The 18,713-nt window shown below is 34.5% G+C and overlaps 3 protein-coding genes across 5 annotated transcripts; 1 reads left to right on the forward strand and 2 right to left on the reverse strand.

Annotated features, from left to right (window-relative positions):
- Positions 1–293: 293 nt before the first annotated feature.
- On the forward strand, positions 294–3,371 carry LOC108215815 (protein TUNICAMYCIN INDUCED 1). The gene is made up of 3 exons (XM_017388397.2): positions 294–559; positions 630–947; positions 2,376–3,371. The coding sequence occupies exons 1-3, from the start codon at positions 395–397 to the stop codon at positions 3,126–3,128; spliced, it is 1,236 nt and encodes a 411-aa protein (XP_017243886.1). The 5' UTR covers positions 294–394; the 3' UTR covers positions 3,129–3,371.
- A 1,412-nt stretch (positions 3,372–4,783) lies between these two features.
- On the reverse strand, positions 4,784–7,723 carry LOC108217814 (probable transcription factor KAN4). Of its 2 annotated transcripts, XM_017390703.2 has the most exons (7): positions 7,450–7,723; positions 6,867–7,284; positions 6,636–6,712; positions 6,514–6,553; positions 6,135–6,297; positions 5,282–5,387; positions 4,784–5,140 (listed from the first exon to the last, which is right to left on the reverse strand). In XM_017390703.2, exons 2-7 carry the CDS (start codon positions 7,273–7,275, stop codon positions 5,024–5,026), a joined length of 912 nt encoding a protein of 303 aa, XP_017246192.1. In that variant the 5' UTR covers positions 7,276–7,284; positions 7,450–7,723; the 3' UTR covers positions 4,784–5,023. The 2 variants fall into 2 exon arrangements, with proteins under 2 accessions (XP_017246192.1, XP_017246193.1); XM_017390704.2 differs by having other exon boundaries at positions 5,282–5,381; positions 6,867–7,723.
- Positions 7,724–12,623: 4,900 nt separating this feature from the next.
- Positions 12,624–18,593, reverse strand: LOC108215529 (B3 domain-containing protein Os01g0723500). Of its 2 annotated transcripts, none has more exons than XM_017388006.2 (6): positions 18,274–18,593; positions 16,955–17,483; positions 16,485–16,603; positions 15,621–16,032; positions 15,222–15,391; positions 12,624–13,431 (listed from the first exon to the last, which is right to left on the reverse strand). In XM_017388006.2, exons 1-6 carry the CDS (start codon positions 18,337–18,339, stop codon positions 13,099–13,101), a joined length of 1,629 nt encoding a protein of 542 aa, XP_017243495.1. In that variant the 5' UTR covers positions 18,340–18,593; the 3' UTR covers positions 12,624–13,098. The 2 variants fall into 2 exon arrangements, with proteins under 2 accessions (XP_017243495.1, XP_017243497.1); XM_017388008.2 differs by having other exon boundaries at positions 16,967–17,483; positions 18,274–18,538.
- Between the last annotated feature and the right edge of the window lie 120 nt (positions 18,594–18,713).

The following is an 18,713-nucleotide window of genomic DNA, read 5'->3' on the forward strand; positions in this document are numbered from 1 at the left end:
CTACTTACTAGTGGTATCTTCTATAACTTTTCAGTTGGTAAATTATTGTGGTAAATTTAGTTTATTTATATTCGTAAATTTAATAAAATATTAAACTAATTAATCATGTTTGTCCTGTATATATTTTTTCTTACTAAATAATATATATCTGTTTTAATAATTTTGATATACTTAATAAGAACCGAATCAGGTACTGACTACTAAGGAAGGAGATCAGTTGAAATAATTTTATAATTAACATAATCACAACGTTAAGGACAAGAATTTTACTAAGTATCAATCATTGACCGGTAAAACATGGAAATATTTAAAAACCAAGTACACTTCAAAAATTAGCTGGATCATTTATCTTTGCGCTGGTTGAAGCTCCGACTCGACCCGAATAGCCACGACGATGAACAAGCTCCGATTGCTTTTCTCCATCTTAGTAACATTCCAAACCCTAATCCCCAAATTAACCCTCGCAATTACAACCAAACCCCGTCCTTTCAATCTCTCTCACTTCATATACCCGAAAATTTACGATGAGTTTCGTCCCGAGCCTTCAATTTTTTTAAAGGTCGGATCTCTTTATTTCTAATTCTTTTAATTTTAATTTGGGCTTAATTTGAGTTGTTTTTTAATTTCAGGATGTTTTGGATGCAATTTCTGTGAAGAGGAAGTGGAATAATCAGGATGTGGAGGTGACAAATTTGGATTTGGATAAGGCTGAGTATGCGGTTGTGAATAATTATGATGTGAGTCTTCGATTAGGCTCGATAAGTGAGTTTGAGTATAAGTTGAGGGATAGTGAAGTGTCGGAGTGGAAGAAAGTTGGGGAGTTTGGGGGTGATTTCGAGAGGTTAGTGGAGGATGTGAGCTCGAAAGGGGTGGTTGATGAGTTCGAGATTGAAGGGCCGTTTGAGTTGTGTGCTTCGGGTGATCATCGGTTTCAGCTTATATTGCCGGTATACTTCTTGTTTGATGCATTCTGTTTTTGAGTTCGAAATGTGTTTTTCATTGCACGTTGCTGATATATTATATGTTTGTTTATTTGGCTTAATTTTCAAGTACTGTTTCCTGTAGGAATTTACTTGTCTGTAGCGTACTTAATAAAATTATAGTAAGAGGACATTTCAAAACAAAAAACGAGTTTTCCTTAGCTAGAGTGTATGTTAAGCTAGGAAAAGTATTGAGGAGGTCTCTTTTAGCTTCTTTCAACCCAACCAAAGGGATTGCTCACAGATGCTTTGGTTTGCCTGTCTATCAGGCAGTACATTGTTTTGAATGGTAATTGTAATTTTAATATTGATCGATACCACTTGGTTGGAGTCATTCATTCAACTAAGTTTTAAGTGTAGGATGATCATCGGAAATGGTATTCAGTGAAGTGGCATCTATATTCTTGAATGCTTTTTGTGAGTTGAATATAAAAGTCTTGCTTGGCAGAAGCATTACTCTAAAGCTATATACATATATTTACTGTGGATACTCAAGATATCTGTAACTCATCATAAGCTCTTTAACTCTTCAAGAAAATGGTATTCTGCAAATCAATTCTTCCCTTTAAAGTCATACAACTTATTTTTGTTCCAAAATGTTTCTTTACCATGTCTTTTTTAAGTTGTCCGTTTTCTTGATTGTACACCATATAGTTCTCTAGTTATAGATCTTCTAATTATTTGACTATATTTTGGAATGTTTAGGTTCTGTAGTGGTTTTTGCACAGCTACACAAGCATGAAATCATTAAATTTTTATAATTGAATTGCATATTTTATTTATCTAAATATATTACTGGACGTTGCTTTTCAAATCTCAAATTTATCTGAAAATTTTTGCTCTTCAGGAAGATGATTTGCAGAATGCTATTGTGTCACGTTTTTACTCTGGAAAAATAATAAAGATTGTTATATTTGACAAACTTTTTTTTTTCCATTTCTCCCTCGTGATTGTGTGTGCTCTGATTGCAGTATATATGAGTTTCTTGAACTAAATTTTGCAATGGCCAGCATGCAGGATATATATCTTCACAAGTCATTGATTTTTGTGTGCAACTTAATGAAATTATTACTTTGCATGTAGTTCTGTTTGATGAACTAAACCTGAGATGTCAAGAAGGCTCTAATGCGTTCAGGTTTAGGTGAAAAGTCAAAATTCTATGTTGCTTCTCATAAAAATTCTTTTTGTCAAATAGTAGGTTACAAGCTTACCAAATTGCTAGAGATTTTCTCATAAATATTCTGCTAATAAACATCTTGTTATTTGCATTGCACTATTATTCTAGCGCTGCTTAAGATGCAAGCTGTGATTTATATGCTGTAGCATGCACTCTTGCGCAGATAGTCCATCTATATTGTTTCTGCTTATAGTTACAACATATTTTTGGCTTGTCAGATGAACTCTTCACATGCTGGCCTGAAAAGAGTCATTGTTAGTGAGGGCATCACAGTGAAAGTGAAAAGTGCACTACAAGTCTCTTTGTTTAACACTTATGATCTTGGTCATCAAGAAAATGGGAGTGCGTTTGTCAATAGTAAGAGGGAAAAAGCTTGGTGGTCTTTAGGGAATTCAGTATGTTTGTCATTACTTCCTATAAATATCGTAGGTTCTGCATCGCTGGTTGCCTACAGGACCTGGAATCCCGATGCTCACATTGAATCTAATTTCCTATTTGGAGAGACAATAGAATTGCTGCCAGAGAAATGCTACATTAGTCATACCTATAGAAAGCATGGATGTCCAGTTGACTCCTTCAAATCAAGGATAGTGTTGCTGGAGAAAGTTATGCAGGGTTTGTTAAGTGACAAGATCAGTCAGGATTCAGGGTTGGGATTTTTTAAAGGTAAAGTTCGAGCATCAACACTATTTCGCTTTCACTTGGAAGTAAAGAGGGACATTAAAAGCAATGACACAATGTGGACAACACTCGCAGAGTGGAGAACAAGGCCTAAATTTGAACATTTAACATTTGAAATTGTGGCAAAATATGAAGCTCAAAGATTAAAGCCCTTGATGATGAAGAAAGTGGGACCTTTTGACGGAGTAGATACATATCCTTGGAGCACATTAATGTCCAACATCTCCTTCACAAAGTACCCCTCTGTGCTTGTTCCTCCAGAGACCCTAACACTGGACGTGAGATGGTAGGAAAACTGAAGTGCAACTTTACATCGTCTTTCGCTGATAAGTCTGTGCAAGGTGACTAGCATTTTGTTCTTGTAGGTCAGTTTCTTTACTTTGTGGGTGTTATTTTGAATGTATACATACCTCTGTGAAATTCAACTGTAAAATTCAACTTTAAATACTTGTAAATTTACAAATGAAGAAATTGTAATAACGAATATCGTTTTTACTAACAAATGTGATGATTTGTTATAATGTTTTGCATTACTTGTTAAGCGAGTTGCTGGTTTTGCCTTTATCAGATATGTTTTTGGTTCGGGCTCCTTTGTTGATTTGATGTATTACTCATTTGTTAATTTGATGTATTTGTACTGTAGAAATTCAACTCAATTATGTAGAGAATAGAGGAGGCTAGTCATTCTGAAATTCTTCAGTCTTGCAATCTTTATGTATATACAATCAAGTTGAAACTGATAACGAACTCATCATGAATTACAGAATCGGTCCCTTTTGCCTTGTACAAGTGTGTGGGGCAGAGTGAAAACAAAGTCCTTTATTACAGGTTTTGTACCCTTACTTCGTACTTAATTGTTTAGAAAATATTTGTTCCTATATAATCCAAAGTATTCAAAAATTAATAATAATATATAACTTTGTACATAATTACAATTCATCTTTACATCCACATAACACACAGTTCATCACATAATTATACGCTATCATTTTGGCGAATCTGCTTTAGGTGATGGGTGTGTTTGTGTGAACTTAATTTATGAAAATAAGACTTATTTTAGAATTAATTATTTAGAAAGTATCTAACATTCTTTAGTTGTCGAAACAGGTATTTTATTTTAAGATAAATATACATATTTAAATACTCTTTTCCAGAATACATGATTTAGTTTTGAAAACTAATATATCAAACAAAACATTATTTTTATTTGCCACCTGTGGGCTTGGAGCAGAAATGTGATCAATATTATTTTAGCCTCAACAATGGCTTTTACAACTTTGCAGGCTCTGAACTTTCCTATATTGCGTTGAAGGTACTGGATAGCGGATAAAAAGTGGAGATTGCTATTAAATGAGCCGGGCCGGCCCAGGCATTGTGTTGAAGATACTAAATGGTTCGGACTACGTACCCTAGCTAGCTAAGTCCCTAACCACTTGATATTTCGAAAATTTTACATGTTTAGTGTATTATAAAATTTCTGATCATATATGACATACTGTATATTTTAGCGAGAAACTATAAATGATGCATGTTGTTAAACATGGAGTCACTTCATTCTGAGAAACACTGCCTTAGGTTCTGATAAAATATGACTCCTAAATATTGATCAGACATGATCTTCACATGAATACATCAGTACTGACCGGGGTTGCAGGAAGACATGTAAACGGCATCCATATGAGTCGTTAGTCTATGACCTTCGAAACTAAGGGGCCGTTTGGATAAGTTTAAAAGAAGTGACTTCTTGCTTAAACTAGAGAAGTGGAGCAGAAGTGAGAAGTAAATAAGTGAATAAAGTGTTTGGAAAAAAAACAGAAGCTGTGAGAGAGAAGTTAGGATTCTCAGCTTCTTAAAAGTGCTTCTGCTTCTTTACACAAACGGGTCAATAAAAGCAGAAGGCAGAAGCAGCTTCCGCTTCTGGTAAACAAACAGGGCCTAAGAATAATTATCAAAAGGGCTCATGGCCGCGAGCTTACAAAAACTGGTTAAAAGCAGACTTACAATCAGACAGTGAGACTAAAGCTATAGACAAGCGTTCATATTAAGGATTTCTAGGAATTTCACTAAACAAGTGCAAGATCCTCGTTCATCAAACACTGCTCATTATTGTCAGTCACTAATGGAATTCGTTTGCCACGAATTAATCAGACAGACCAATGCCTGCTGTTGTATACATCGATAGCAGTCAGATTGCCATTCCCAGGGTAAACTCTAGATTAACCAACATTTTAGCAGAAGTCGATACTGAACTCTGATTTTCCTTCTTCTCTGGAAAATGGAAACCGTTATCATGCCCTCCAACCTACAAAATCAAAACTGGGCTATCACACACGTCCAAACCAGGTATCACAGCCACTTAAATGTGTGGATGCAATATGAAATTTCATCGGACTTTGGATGAATAATTGTTCAAAACTTCGTGTTTTTATCGGCCTACTCGTACCTTGGTGACATTTTGTTGGAAATATGAGCAACTAGTTGACACGGTTTCTTCATTTGAACTGATCCAGTCCTTCGTATCCTCCGAAGCTAACCATCCACCCCTGCTTCTAATATAATTAGTCAAAATTTAATCAGAAAAATGATCAGGTTTTGTACATTTATATTCTAAAAACAAAGAAGAAAAACACTGGCATCTTTTTATTGACCAAATTTCAGACCGGCCCAACATCAGAGACCTCAAGAATCGAGTCGAATGCTTGACTTTTTAGGGTACCTTGAGATCCGAATATTAAATTCAATTATCTTATTGTAGATACAACTACAGACTACAAGATCTTAATTCTTAATCCAATTTATGTTACATGTTCCTCAATGCCAAAGAAAAACAACTCAGTTAAGCAGAACCATGATGAGTTAGTCCGACTTCATATGCATCGCTCAGAGCCTTCATGTGAGTATTTATTTTCTTGTCAAACTTGAAATCATGATTGATTGATATAATATCTATATATAGGTGAGATAGAAATGCAGCAGTCTAGTAATATAGTACAGAAGTACATAAATTCATGAAGGGGTCAAGTCCATTTATATGCAAATCTTCAAATAGAGCGTTTACTTAACAAGATATCAGAGTTCGAGAGAGTCTTGATCTGTGTCCGAATCTGAGCCGTCTCACCCCAGTTTATTTAACTTAATTACTGGTAAGCTACAATATACGTGAACCGGACCCATTCATTAATGCACAAAGATACAGATACATAAGTGTACATATGAATGTGTGTATTAATGAGTGACAGGGAGAGAAAAGAGTAGCAACTGGGAGTACAAGTTAGGAAGTGTGACTACTACTATACCTTTGGGCATTAATCTGTAATGTAGTTGGCAGTGACGTTGGGGTTGATAATGAGTTGAATGAAGAATAATTACAAGGCATGAGCAGATAGTCACAAGCATCGCCATCTCCTCCTGTTCCTTCTGTCCCCTGCTTAAAATCCTCCGTCTCTGTCTGCCCTTGACCTACACCATTTACAATATTCATCATCACCATCTGCCCTACTTCATAATTCTTCATTATTCAACCCCGCCCGGGAACATATAATTAATTTTTATAACCAATCTTCACACAAAGGACAATTTTTTATCTATCTCAAACATTATCATATGTGGTTGCAGAAATACCAGTATATATCATGCTAAATTTGTATAAGAGAAAAATCTATTAAATTATAGTACCTATTAATCCCTTGTCAGTGTTTTTCACTGTCCTGTACATCTGCATGAAGAACAGAAGCCCATTTTAGTTTCAGGTTTTCATGATTGCAGCTAGTGAGATTATCTATGACTATAACAAGTACCTGCAAATGACTTTTCACATGAGCTAGAGTTAGATCCTTCACATTCATCAATTCTAGCACAGATTTTGGTGTTGCTCCTGTAACATGTGTCAACACTAAACAATTAAATATACTAAGGGCAAAAATAAGTTGTAATCGGAATACTGGAAAATCTAGCCAAATCAGTAATATTAATTAATTAACCTATTCATATGTAGCTAATTAAAACAGAAGAAAAAGATAAAAGCATACTTTCATGGCCACCAAGTAGCTGAACTGCATGAACAAAATGGGAGTGAAGAGAAGAGGTCCATCTCATTCTCGGTGCTCTAGCACTTCTTTTTGAAGCCCCATTCATCGTTCTTGAAGTGCTGCTTCTTTTGAAGTCACGGCCATAGATATGTGGCTGATAATGCTGATACTTTGCGGGCGGTGGAGGACTCAGACCAGACACCATTTCAAGCCCTAAACTCAGATATGAGCGCGGGTGACAGCCATATTCATGGCTTAGATCACTACTTCCTCCGCTGCTAGCCGAATCGCTCCGCTCTCCCATGTACTTCTTCATTAGCCCCCCGTTGTTGTAACCACGCATTGGCTTGGTGCAAGGTGGTCTGATTTGTAGCGACAGATCAGGCATATTTGAAGCTGCACTTGCCATGTTTTATCCCTTTTTATGTAAAAATAAATATGGTCAAGTTAGTTTCGAGATTTCCAAAGATGAGAGGAAGGAGTGGTGATTATAGGAAAATGAGTGGCCTGGTATTACTCATCTGCATGTCTGTGTTAATATCAAGAGATTGATAGAGAAGAAGAAGTTGCAAAGTATTATTACCTAGCTAGGTTTCCTAAAAAGACGCCCAATAAAGCAGGTTAGTCGTGTAAATTTGGGGAGACAAAGCTGCAAGATAAAAAGAGGGTGATGAAAAGTAGGGCTTGAAAGATGAAGCAAGATCAGAGACTTTTCCCTAATTCCTAATTCCTCAGTCTTTGCACAGAGATATATATACTTACTTATACTCCTAATTGTAGTAAAAGGAGAGAGGGAGGTTGGTTCCTTATCTATGTAACGGAAACTTAAAGAGAGAGAGAGGGCCACAATCCAGAAAATACAAGGAGGGTACTGTTTCGTGCAATAATCAAAGCGACCGTATAAATACACAGCCATAATCGGTTAAATTAAATATGTTATGATGGTCGGTTATATTATTGGAGTGTGATATTTTCATAAGATTATCTATTTTTATTTTTAATATGTCAACTCATTTTTTAGTTAAAGATTTTTCATAATTAAGGTTGCTCTAATAATACCTATAATTTGTTTCTCAATTATTTTTATGAGTATTTTAATATTTTACAAAAAATATTTTTATATGACTGAAATTTATCATTTATAATTTATAATAAATCATGTCTGATAGATAAAAAAAAAACCGTATCCTTTAATCATGACAAATCTTCAGATATATTAACATTTATGCATTTGTTCTTTAATGTTCTCCGACACTAGCTTGTTTGTGTAAATTATTAGCACAAATCAGCAATCTATATACAAAATTCATTAACCTTTAATAAATCTGTTTGTTTCGGAGAATCAAAAGTTACTTCTGCTTCTTTTGACCCGTTTGGGTAGAAAAGTAGAAACATTTTTAAGAAACTGAGAATACTAGCTTTTCTCTCACAACTTCTGCTTTTTTTCCAAACATTTTATTAATTTATTTACTTTTTACTTCTGCTCCACTTCTCTATTTTAAGAAGAAGTCACTTCTTTTAAATTTGTCCAAACGGCGTCTATACATGTATTGTTTTGAAGCAAGGTGGAGTATATTATAAGGTCAACATGCAGCTGATGCACTAATTTACTACTCCCTCCGTCCCGATGAATTGTATACAGTTTCCTTTTTGGGATGTCCCATCAATTGTATACATTCCAAAAGTAGTAAACTTTTATAATATATAATATCATTACACCAACTACTTTCCTCCACTATCTCCATTCTATAATAATATAAACACTATTACACCCACTACTATCCTCCCCTACCTCAAATATATTATTAAATATAAATGGGTCCCACCACTACACCCACTTTTCATCTAACTTTACTCTTTTTTACACAATTTCTTGGTCTCCGTGTCCCAGCCATTTGTATACAAATGACTGGGACGGAGGGAGTACTGCCACAAGTCTAGAAGTCTACCGAGTACTGACACTATGAGTATGATACAAGAGGAGCCAGCTATCGACGATGTACGGGTCTGAGCATTAGTCACTAAAATGCATGGCCTGTTGAGGTCGTAAAATAATCAATATAGATACGGGGTTAACACGTGAGGAACCGCCCACATCGCGTTCGTTCATGACAACTCACACCGTATAACAATCAGTCAATCACCTACCTCTCACTAGCTAATCCTTTGTGTAGCATGACCTGCTTAGTTTTATACTCCCTCTGTCCCATTTAATTGTATACGTTTCTTTTCAACTGCTCGACACGCATTTCAATGCTCTTATAAAATATAGTTCCGTAACTTATTTTTGAAATTTTTTTTTTCTGAATAAAAATATAACATCCAAACTTTAATTCAGAAAAAGAAAATTTTAAAAATAAATTACACAACTATATTTTACAGGAGCATTAAAGTCCGTGTCACGTCCCCGTCCCCCAATGTATACTATTCAGGAGACGGAGGGAGTAGGTATTGACTCTAGCCGACTGGAGTTGGAGCGGACAGACGTATCTTCGCAGTCGCAGGTCATGCCTGGGTATGGCCGTGTGCTAACCTGCTTAAATTAATCCCAAAATCACAAATTATAGATAGAAATAAGGATGTGTTTGGAAGTGCGGTTAAAATTTTTTATGCAGAATGATGAAGGTGGGTAGGAGGAAGGTATAAGAATCACTTATTTTTAATATTTTTATCTTTATTTAAATAATTCAATATAGATATGTAATATAAAATTAAATTAATATTGTAAAAATATATTATAATAATGATTTTGTTAATACTTCGAATTAATTAATATTAATAATTTATTTTTAATATTAAATATTATTACAACATTTAACCAAACACTTAGTATCATTACATATATAATTTATAACTATAGAAGATTCCAAAATCACACTTATATTATTCCAATTTCATTTCAACACTGTATCACTCCACGGACCAGATTCAAGACCAAGTTGTTATTAATACGACTGCATCTGAATGAATGTATGGATTTGACGAGAGTTTATCATATCTAGTTCTTAAACGAGAATGTGAGGTAGATATTTAAGAAATCGTCATAGCTCATCGAGATTTTTAGGTCATAATTTATACTCGTATATACTAACATTAATTCTAATATATCTCGCCATCAGCCCCACCAAGATTCTCTGCCTTTTCAAATATTCATAAGCTTGAAAATGAGCTATGGAGCCAAGAAAATCACCGTATTTCCCGGCGTCCTGGTTACTATACATCACGTGAGCACCATAGGCGCAACCCTGTCAAGGTAATATATCTATAGTTAATTTGTAAAGGGCATGGGTGTAAATGTGTATATAGATTGTTGTATTCTCGTTGCTCTCGATTACTTATTCGTACGTAGCATCATTCTTTCTCGTCTTTTCCACGTACTGGGGATTCTCACATCTTTGAATCATTTTTATTTCTCGTCTTTTACACAGACTGGGGATCATTTCTGAGTTTTAACTGTTTCATCTTCAAAAAGCAACTGGTCTTAAACTGGTTTGATGAAATTAATACTAAATTATTGACATTTTTCGTATAATTTTTAAAATTATATTGAAAATATATAATACTGTATTAATCAATCTGATAAAGAAAAAACTATTAAAGCCATCGCGTATTCGTGTTTATAAGCTTCAGAGTGAAAACCCTTAAACCCTACAGTATAATAGTAGAAATAATTGAGCTCACGTCCCAATGGCATGGAATTTGTTTACATAATTAATTATCAAGTCCCGGAAACAAAAAAGTGTTTCTGATACGATTTGATCACACTCAGATGAAGACGAGTTGAAAAGGTTCATCAGCTTGTTAATCTAAGATTTATATAGCCGCGGTCAGCGCCTGATGCGCTCTAGATTCATAGGGAAACCAAAACATTTTAACTTTGTGGTACCATATACATTAATTTAGTTGGGAAGAAGTTAATGTTAGAAGATTATTGTACTCTACTAGATATCGGTAGTATGTGATGGGGAAAGTAAGAATAATATCCGGGTGAATACGTCTCTCCGTGGTCTGTTTTCTGTGTATTCTAATGACTCGCCATTATATTCCATATTCCTTGTGTTTGTCTCTTTCTTACGTGCTTTCTTATAACAATTGCACGTCCTACCCACCCCATCTCGGCCTCTGCTCTTTTTTCCAAAATTACGAGTTCGTTTATGATCACATTTTATATTTTAATTTATATTATAAAATTAAAAAACCTTGTATGTTATTTTTTTTTAAAAAATATGCATATCAAAATGTGTCTACTAAAATAAAGTCATTTTATTAATAATCCAAGAAATTTTTATTGAAGATGGAGTAGCTGGATGTGAGGCAAAGAAACAAGCATATGAGTATGTGAAAGCATCGGAATGTGAGAAGGGAATTTCCCTTTCACATCCTGCACTCATCAATAACATTCCGGTTTGAGCATAGAGACAAAAAAGAAAGCAAGGGAATCACCGGAATCAACGCCGTTTTGAAGGATGTGAACCCACGACAATTTATATACTACTAGTAGTATATTAGTGCAAATTATACATGCACTACTGCAATAATCAATAAACTCAATCCTTGGCTGACTATTTTACGTCTACTTTTAGTTGTTTTAATCATATAGTATATATTAATAATTTTTTTCTCAACAAAAATATGATATAAATATTTTAGTTTTTTTTAAAAAAAAAATTAAATATATTATTATAACTCCTAAGATTGCATGTAAAGCCAAACGATCTACAATTACGATCGGAGGGAGTTTATGTTTATATATACAATCAATTTTACTGTTTAAAAGTGGAAAAATATTTTTGAAACGAGATGAATACATTAAATATGTCTTTTGACAAAAATTACCTCTGGGGTTTTGAAATAAATGAACAGAGCAAGTACTTGGTACCAATAAACTAAAAATATACTCTCATATAGGACTAGGAAGAAAGGTAGATGGATAAAGCAGGTAAGAAAAGCAATATTTGCAGGTTATTCAGTGACTGGGGAATGGTTGTATGGTTGTACTGTCTATCGTCTCAAGCCCACAGGACACATATGATTAATGGCACATAAAGAGATGTAAGGGCATGTAATTATGTATTGCCGGTCCACAAACTCGACCCGGAACTCCGGAAGGGCATGTAATTATGTATTGCTTGCCCACAAACTCGACCCGAAACTCTGGAAGGTCCCCGTTGGTACAAAAATTTATAGTTCGGGTACAACATTCATAGATTTTCTGTTATAAATTTCTTAACAAACTTGTATATCAATTCCATATATAGTCAAAAGGATTAATTAATTAATTTTTAAAATTATTTAAACGAATACATTGATTTTTATATTAAGATTCGATGACTACAATATCAGAGCGATAACTTAAGTGTTTCCGCTTGGTATTATGTACTTAGAGATTGCCATATTACATAAATATAAACACACATCACACTCCTTAATTACCTTTTCATATTTCTGACAAAAAAAATACTTTATCATTTATTAGGAAACTTTTAACCAAAAAATATTAACCGACAACAGACCACTTGATAAATTGCCATAACATTTTTTTCCATATCTACAAAAAGTTAACCTGTGTCTACACCCTGCAGTGCACCCATACACAAAAAAGATAAAAATATACATATATATCAAAACTTAGCAACTCAAAACTGCCGAAAAGAGACCGACTCTGAGATTTACTCTGAGGGGGATAGCAAAGACCAACACAAAAACATTGTAAAACTCGAGAAAAAACCAAGTCAAAACAAACAATTACAGCCAAAATCATCACAAGTAACTTCACAGAAGTCCGGTCTTGTAGCATAAAGACGGGATCACCTCTGCATTATAACTAAATTTTGAAATCAAAGCACATTACTAATTCAATATACAAAGTTACAAAAGGCAGAGAGAACACTCTTGTGTGCACTCAAGTTTTCAAAACTAACAAGTCACACTACATGATTAAATCTACCATATTAAAAGTTTAGAAATGAAATAAAATTTACCACCGGGACAAGATTTGGAAGAAAAATAAAAGACGCTAATCATATCTATCACCATTCACCATATTCAGTAACTTGAGATTATGGCTGGTGGAACTTGCACACCTAGAGGAACAGATAACATGATACATGTACACACTAGACTACAATTATGCCCTTCTCTAATCAGACTAAAAAGCAAAAAAACATCCAATTAAAGATACACAAATGACTGAGATAGTAATGCTTGATTAAACTCACATATTAGCAGCTCTTCATGTACCCTGCAAGAGGGGACGGCTGTTTACCATAAGAGCTAGTTCATTTGAGGCTACTCTTCCACCTTGATACTCCTGGTCTTTCCTCCCATAACTAGATATATGGACACGCATTTCACATTTCCCAATAAGCTCAAAGATGCAGATGTCCCCCATTTGAATATCATTATCACGGACAAACGCCATCCACCCACCACAAAAAGTATGTAGAGTCTGCACCTTCATAGTTGGAACTGAGTTTACAGTCCAACAATCTCCTTTTATATTGCGAAGTACAATCTCTGTTCTGCAACTAGGAAGATGTTCCATGGAAAACTTACATGGAACTTTCTGCAAAATAATGATTTGATATCAGTCTGCAGACATATTAATGGCACAAAAACTGATTATTTACGCCACTTAGATAAGAGTAAAAGATTAATAAACACTTAAATTGCCTAATATGGTGAAGCTAAATGCAAGTGTATGGAAATAGTAATATACTCCTGTCAACGTATTATCATAATGGAGATGTATGTTTCCAATGAAAATGTGAAACAATTTAGTAACATAAAAACAAAAATTGCATGGGAAATTAAGAATATACTAGCAGGTGTTTTAAAGTTTTAGATGCTACTTTCAGATCCAGATATGATTCAACAACATTGGTCAAGATATGATGTAAGAAAGAACAAATATACTTTAGAATAAAATATTAAGAATACAGTAATTACTTCACTGTTCACTCACAGAGGATATTAAGCACAATATCTAATGTATAACATCTACTGAACTATTAACTTGACATTTAGTCAGCGTTTAGTTTAACTCCACAGCTCTACTAGCAGGCTGCGACCGCGAGTTTTGATAAAGAAAAGACAAGGCATTAGCGGTCAGCATGTGGCAACCTATTTGGGTTTCTGAATGGGTGTTCCAATGGTGGCAGAGGGACGTTCTGGCATACATTTTTCATGGTAGGAGTTAGCGGATCTCCAATGAGGTTGGGCCGTTGGCTATACTAGTTGGCTAAAATACTGATTATGTAAACTTTTGTTAAACGTGTAACGCATTTTGCTTCGATGGTACTGATTATATTGATTGGCTATATTTAAAAAATAGTTTTTAATTATTATTTTAGGTTATAAATAGAATATATCACTCGAATAAGATAAGAGATGATATGGAATCATCTTAAAGCTCTCTAGCGGTTCAACAAATATAGCCAACATCAGTAGTTTGACTAAAATTATAGACAACAACAAAGTCCTGTTGGAGTTGGTTTGTTTTTTTACATAATCTCTATAATTTTTATTTATAGTATGTATTAAGTACTTTTAGCTAAGGATTCTATAGGGTTTGAGATGCTCTGATGCAGATAATAGGGCATGTGAGTTGAAGAATAAATAGGCCTGGAGGACATGATTTCTACAAAAGAAAATCGCAGCTCATAATATGATTATCAATGCTTATTTGAATAATTCAATAAATTAGTATACACACTATAGAAAACAAGTCTAAACTCATTCCCTTAGCCAAACCAAAACAAATACTATATATTACTAATCAAATATTATGAAGATTGTATTAAAAAAAAAAGATAGATTAAACAACTAAAATCTAGAATAACGTATCTATCTATAATCATTTAAGCTTGGAAACAGGTACTCCCACTGTTGGTCTGTCAATAAATTAGTCCCAAATCCCGATCTTCCGGGCTCGGCTTTTCCTGTATTAGTTGTCATCCATATTCTACAGTAAATATTAAATGGAAAGTGTGTGCCACCGATTTACAATCCGAGTCTTTAATTCGTCTTATGCAAGGAGACATGATGTGATCAAATGATAATTGAGGGTAATCTCCCAAACATCTGTACAAGGCACTAAGGCAGACCTTCAGATAACATCTATACAAGTCAAACCCTCAGATATATATCATGAGGAATGTGTTACTTAGCCCTGTTGCAGGCTTTAGGTTCTTAAGGCAAATACTATAAATTATTAGGTCTTTTCTCTGTTTGCAATTTTCTTCTTTTGTGCTTTTCTTAGGTTAACTGATTGCATAACAGCATTATGTTTAATTAAACCATAAAAGTACAATCATTCAAAAATCAATAAAGATAATAAATACATTGATTACCTACCATCGTGAATGAACCACTTATGTTAAACTTCTTCATGATTCTGACAAAATGAGGCAAATTGGAAAGAAATGATTCTGCTGCTATCTTTTCTTCAGGTGCTGATTTCATTGACATAAAACTCCTGATTTGTGGACTCTGTTGGAGTTGCTTGTTTTTTCTCCTATTGCTCCCTGTTCAAAATCATCAGAAGAAGTATTACAGTTTGTCGCTGGATAAGGCAATGTTGCTCAACTGGGTCAGAAATAAAAAACTGAAACAAAGCGTTTGACCCCACAATGGAATGGGTGCAACTTCATAAGCGACATAATGATTGTAAGACAAATCCATAGGAACTGCACCAGGTATGTCCCACAACAGAATTTATGACATATTAGTTTTAGCAGTTCATAAACATATTACCTTGATTTTTATTGCAACCGGATTTCTCTGCCTTGGATTTTGGTTTTGCATGAGATTCACGAGAATTTCCTTTTGATGTAGTCATATAACCTGGAGTCTTCTGTGTAGCACATGAGTTGTTCGTCATTTTACAAACTGACTTATTGCTATGATTATCGACCCCTTCAGTTTGTACCCTGAGAATTCGCACAAGAAATTCACAATTCTGCACTAGTTCGAAGATGCAGATATCTCCCATATTAATGGTGTTGTCCCGGACAAAACTCAACCACCCTCCACAAAATGTATGTGACGTTTGCACTCTTGTGTTTGGAATTGAATTAATAACCCAACTTTTTCCGTCTTCATTCCGAAGTATAAGCTGTACTTTGCATTTAGGCAGGTGTGCCATAGAGAACTGATATGGGATGTTCTACATGACAACATAAATAACATATTATGCAGATGCATGACAACAGATATCAAGCAAGCTGATAACTTTGTTGAAAAGCAAAATTCCAAATAAAAGCCTCTCGGGAATAGTTTTTTTTTTTAAAAAAATAAGCTCCATCAAAGTTGGAAACAGTGCATAATGTTAAACGATCCCTTGCATGGCTGAAATAGCCACGAAATTTTGGAGCAAGATCATTACTGGAGTTCATCAATTCAATATATCAAATAAAGTGTTCAACTATCCACAAGATCACTAAAAATAATGTTACGTGATTCAAGCCATTCATATATGCATTACTTTATTCAATTATAAATGGTGCAAAAATCAGATCCCACTAGTTCCAACTTCCAAGTACCAGATCTTACCATTCTTACTAGAACATAATATGAATACCCACAAAAAATCTAGTAAATAACTGATGAGAAACTTACCAATGTGTATGATCCACTTACGTTGAACCTTTTCATAACCTTAGTAAATGTAGGATAGAGGGAAGTAAATGCTTGAGCTATCCTATCTGCTTCAGTAGCTGACAGCAATGCATGATTAACTGCAAAGTACTTAAGAGTCAAATTTGACTTGCAAAACAAGAAACTACAGAACCAGACAACCAGTTATATGGTGTTCCAGAAACACAGGTATTTCATCAAGATATGTTGATTAATATGTGAAGTTATGAACTACTTCCTGACGAGGATAAAATTTTACCAAAACCTAGTCATAATAATAGTTTCATGCACATAAAAACGTCAAACAATTAATACAAGTAATTCGGCCGTGCAAATTGAAAAACAGATGACATACTTCAAGATGAAAGGACCAAAGAAATATGTAAACAAAACATGAGAAATTTACCCGAGTGAAATGCAAAGCTATTTTACATTTACTTAATATGTTTTACCTGAGTTTTTACCTGACGGCCCAGCAACAGCCACAGAATTTTTAGAAGGACCGCTAACATATTCAGCCAAGGTAGAAAGGCGAGATGTTTCACTTGTCATGCCCATAGAAGCCACTATTCCTTGCAAGCGCCTCTCTTTGACAGCTATATCTGAAGGGACTTGAGAACTTCTCATCTTTTTCCGTGGATATCCAACAGTGTTTTCTACTGATTCCCTCTTTTTCGCGTTTAAATTATTACATTTGCTTTGGTCTTGACTGCATCGTGCAGTAGATGCTGCTTCCTTCTCACAGGAACTTTGATCAAAAACTTGCACAACAAACTGCAAATCACCTTCATATCCAAATAGCAAAGTGTCGCCATCTTCCAAAAAATGATCTCTGACGAATGATTGCCACCCTTCATAAATACATAAATCATTATCATGCTTAATCAAGGACGCATGCCAGAAATCCCCACTAGGACCTTCCAACGACACAGTTCCACACGTATATCCTTCCATATTCTCAATGAATTTTGGTGGAACTTTCTGTAAAATAAAAATTACAGGTTCAGTGAACCACACAGTAGAGTTAAACGATTTAAAATATAATTACACAATTGATACCAGACAAACTAGTGGGAGTGGGGGGGACGGGGGGACAAATGAATTGAATTGGGTACAGAATATATGTATATATGTAACTTGAGTTTTTATTACCGTATGCATTGGAGAAATTCTCTTTATAGTCAAAAAATATATTCATGAAACTCCCAAAATCCAACAGTCTTCCTACACATAGGGCAAGGTCAGTGTACATATCACACTCCAGGATCCTCCAAGTGGGACGACCTAAATGTCTTTGGTTTGATTAAGCCAACAGTTAGGCATATGTTCATAAACTTGTTACCAAGTTGAGAAGTTGCTAACCTAAGTTGCACGATCAGGTAATTTTGAAACTTTCACTAATCTAAATTTGAAGTACTAAATACGCTGAATATTTTTAAATAGCACAAAATTATAATGGACGCATCACAACAGTTGTGCCTAGCAAAACATCTTCCTAATTCCAAAATCTCAGTCACCTTCTCAGTTTACAAGACACATCCTTAACAAAAATATTTAATTCAAAATGGCCGTACAATACCGCAATAGCCTCTAATACATAATGTGGGTCATTCTAAAATCACATATTTAAACTAATTAACCAAACTCCATATCCAAAATCACACATAACTCAAAAAACCAAACACAATTTCACAAATTAGTCATTTTAAGAACACTAAATGGTAACCGCAACTTAAACAAATAGAAAAACACATAACAAGAGCGTAATTACCAGCATATGAGAGCAAGAGATAGGATTATAATTGACCAAGAAGTAAGCCATCTTCGTGCTCCCCATCTCTCAATTTAACTATACAGTAAACCCTAGAAAAGAAGCCCCAATTTAATTGGTTTTCGAGTATTGTAAATCTAGGAAAATTGGGGTGTAAAATCACATCGATTTGCGGAGAATTACAAGTAGACGTTCTCAGCTACTAAATTCAATTCAACAAGACGAGGAGCCGTAGAGGTGTGATTATGTGTGTGCGTGTCTTTGTGTGTGTATAGGCGCATCTGGTATATCTACATACATGTTTCTGGTATCGCTGCGATAATTTTTTAGTTCAACATTATTTAAATTTTATACAGAATTTTATATGTGAATTTGTATGCATATATTTTATTCAAAAAAATGCACTTAATATGAAACTTAATAATAATTTTATAATTATT

The sequence above is a fragment of the Daucus carota genome, chromosome 4 (assembly GCF_001625215.2).
Source record: "Daucus carota subsp. sativus chromosome 4, DH1 v3.0, whole genome shotgun sequence".
Taxonomy (NCBI): Eukaryota; Viridiplantae; Streptophyta; class Magnoliopsida; order Apiales; family Apiaceae; genus Daucus; species Daucus carota.

Excerpts from the sequence above, each read along its gene's own strand:
- LOC108215529 (XM_017388006.2), bottom strand. The coding sequence starts at position 18,339 with ATGGGGAGCACGAAGATGGCTTACTTCTTGGTCAATTATAATCCTATC. Across the intron at positions 16,604-16,954 it reads GCCGTCAGGTAAAAACTCAG|TTAATCATGCATTGCTGTCA; the intron begins GTAAAACATATT and ends AGTACTTTGCAG. Across the intron at positions 13,432-15,221 it reads TAAGTGGTTCATTCACGATG|AAAGTTCCATGTAAGTTTTC; the intron begins GTAGGTAATCAA and ends ATTATTTTGCAG.
- LOC108217814 (XM_017390703.2), bottom strand. The coding sequence starts at position 7,275 with ATGGCAAGTGCAGCTTCAAATATGCCTGATCTGTCGCTACAAATCAGA. Across the intron at positions 6,713-6,866 it reads GCTACTTGGTGGCCATGAAA|GAGCAACACCAAAATCTGTG; the intron begins GTATGCTTTTAT and ends CACATGTTACAG. Across the intron at positions 5,141-5,281 it reads TCCAACAAAATGTCACCAAG|GTTGGAGGGCATGATAACGG; the intron begins GTACGAGTAGGC and ends TTGATTTTGTAG.
- LOC108215815 (XM_017388397.2), top strand. The coding sequence starts at position 395 with ATGAACAAGCTCCGATTGCTTTTCTCCATCTTAGTAACATTCCAAACC. Across the intron at positions 560-629 it reads AGCCTTCAATTTTTTTAAAG|GATGTTTTGGATGCAATTTC; the intron begins GTCGGATCTCTT and ends TTTTAATTTCAG. Across the intron at positions 948-2,375 it reads GGTTTCAGCTTATATTGCCG|ATGAACTCTTCACATGCTGG; the intron begins GTATACTTCTTG and ends TTGGCTTGTCAG.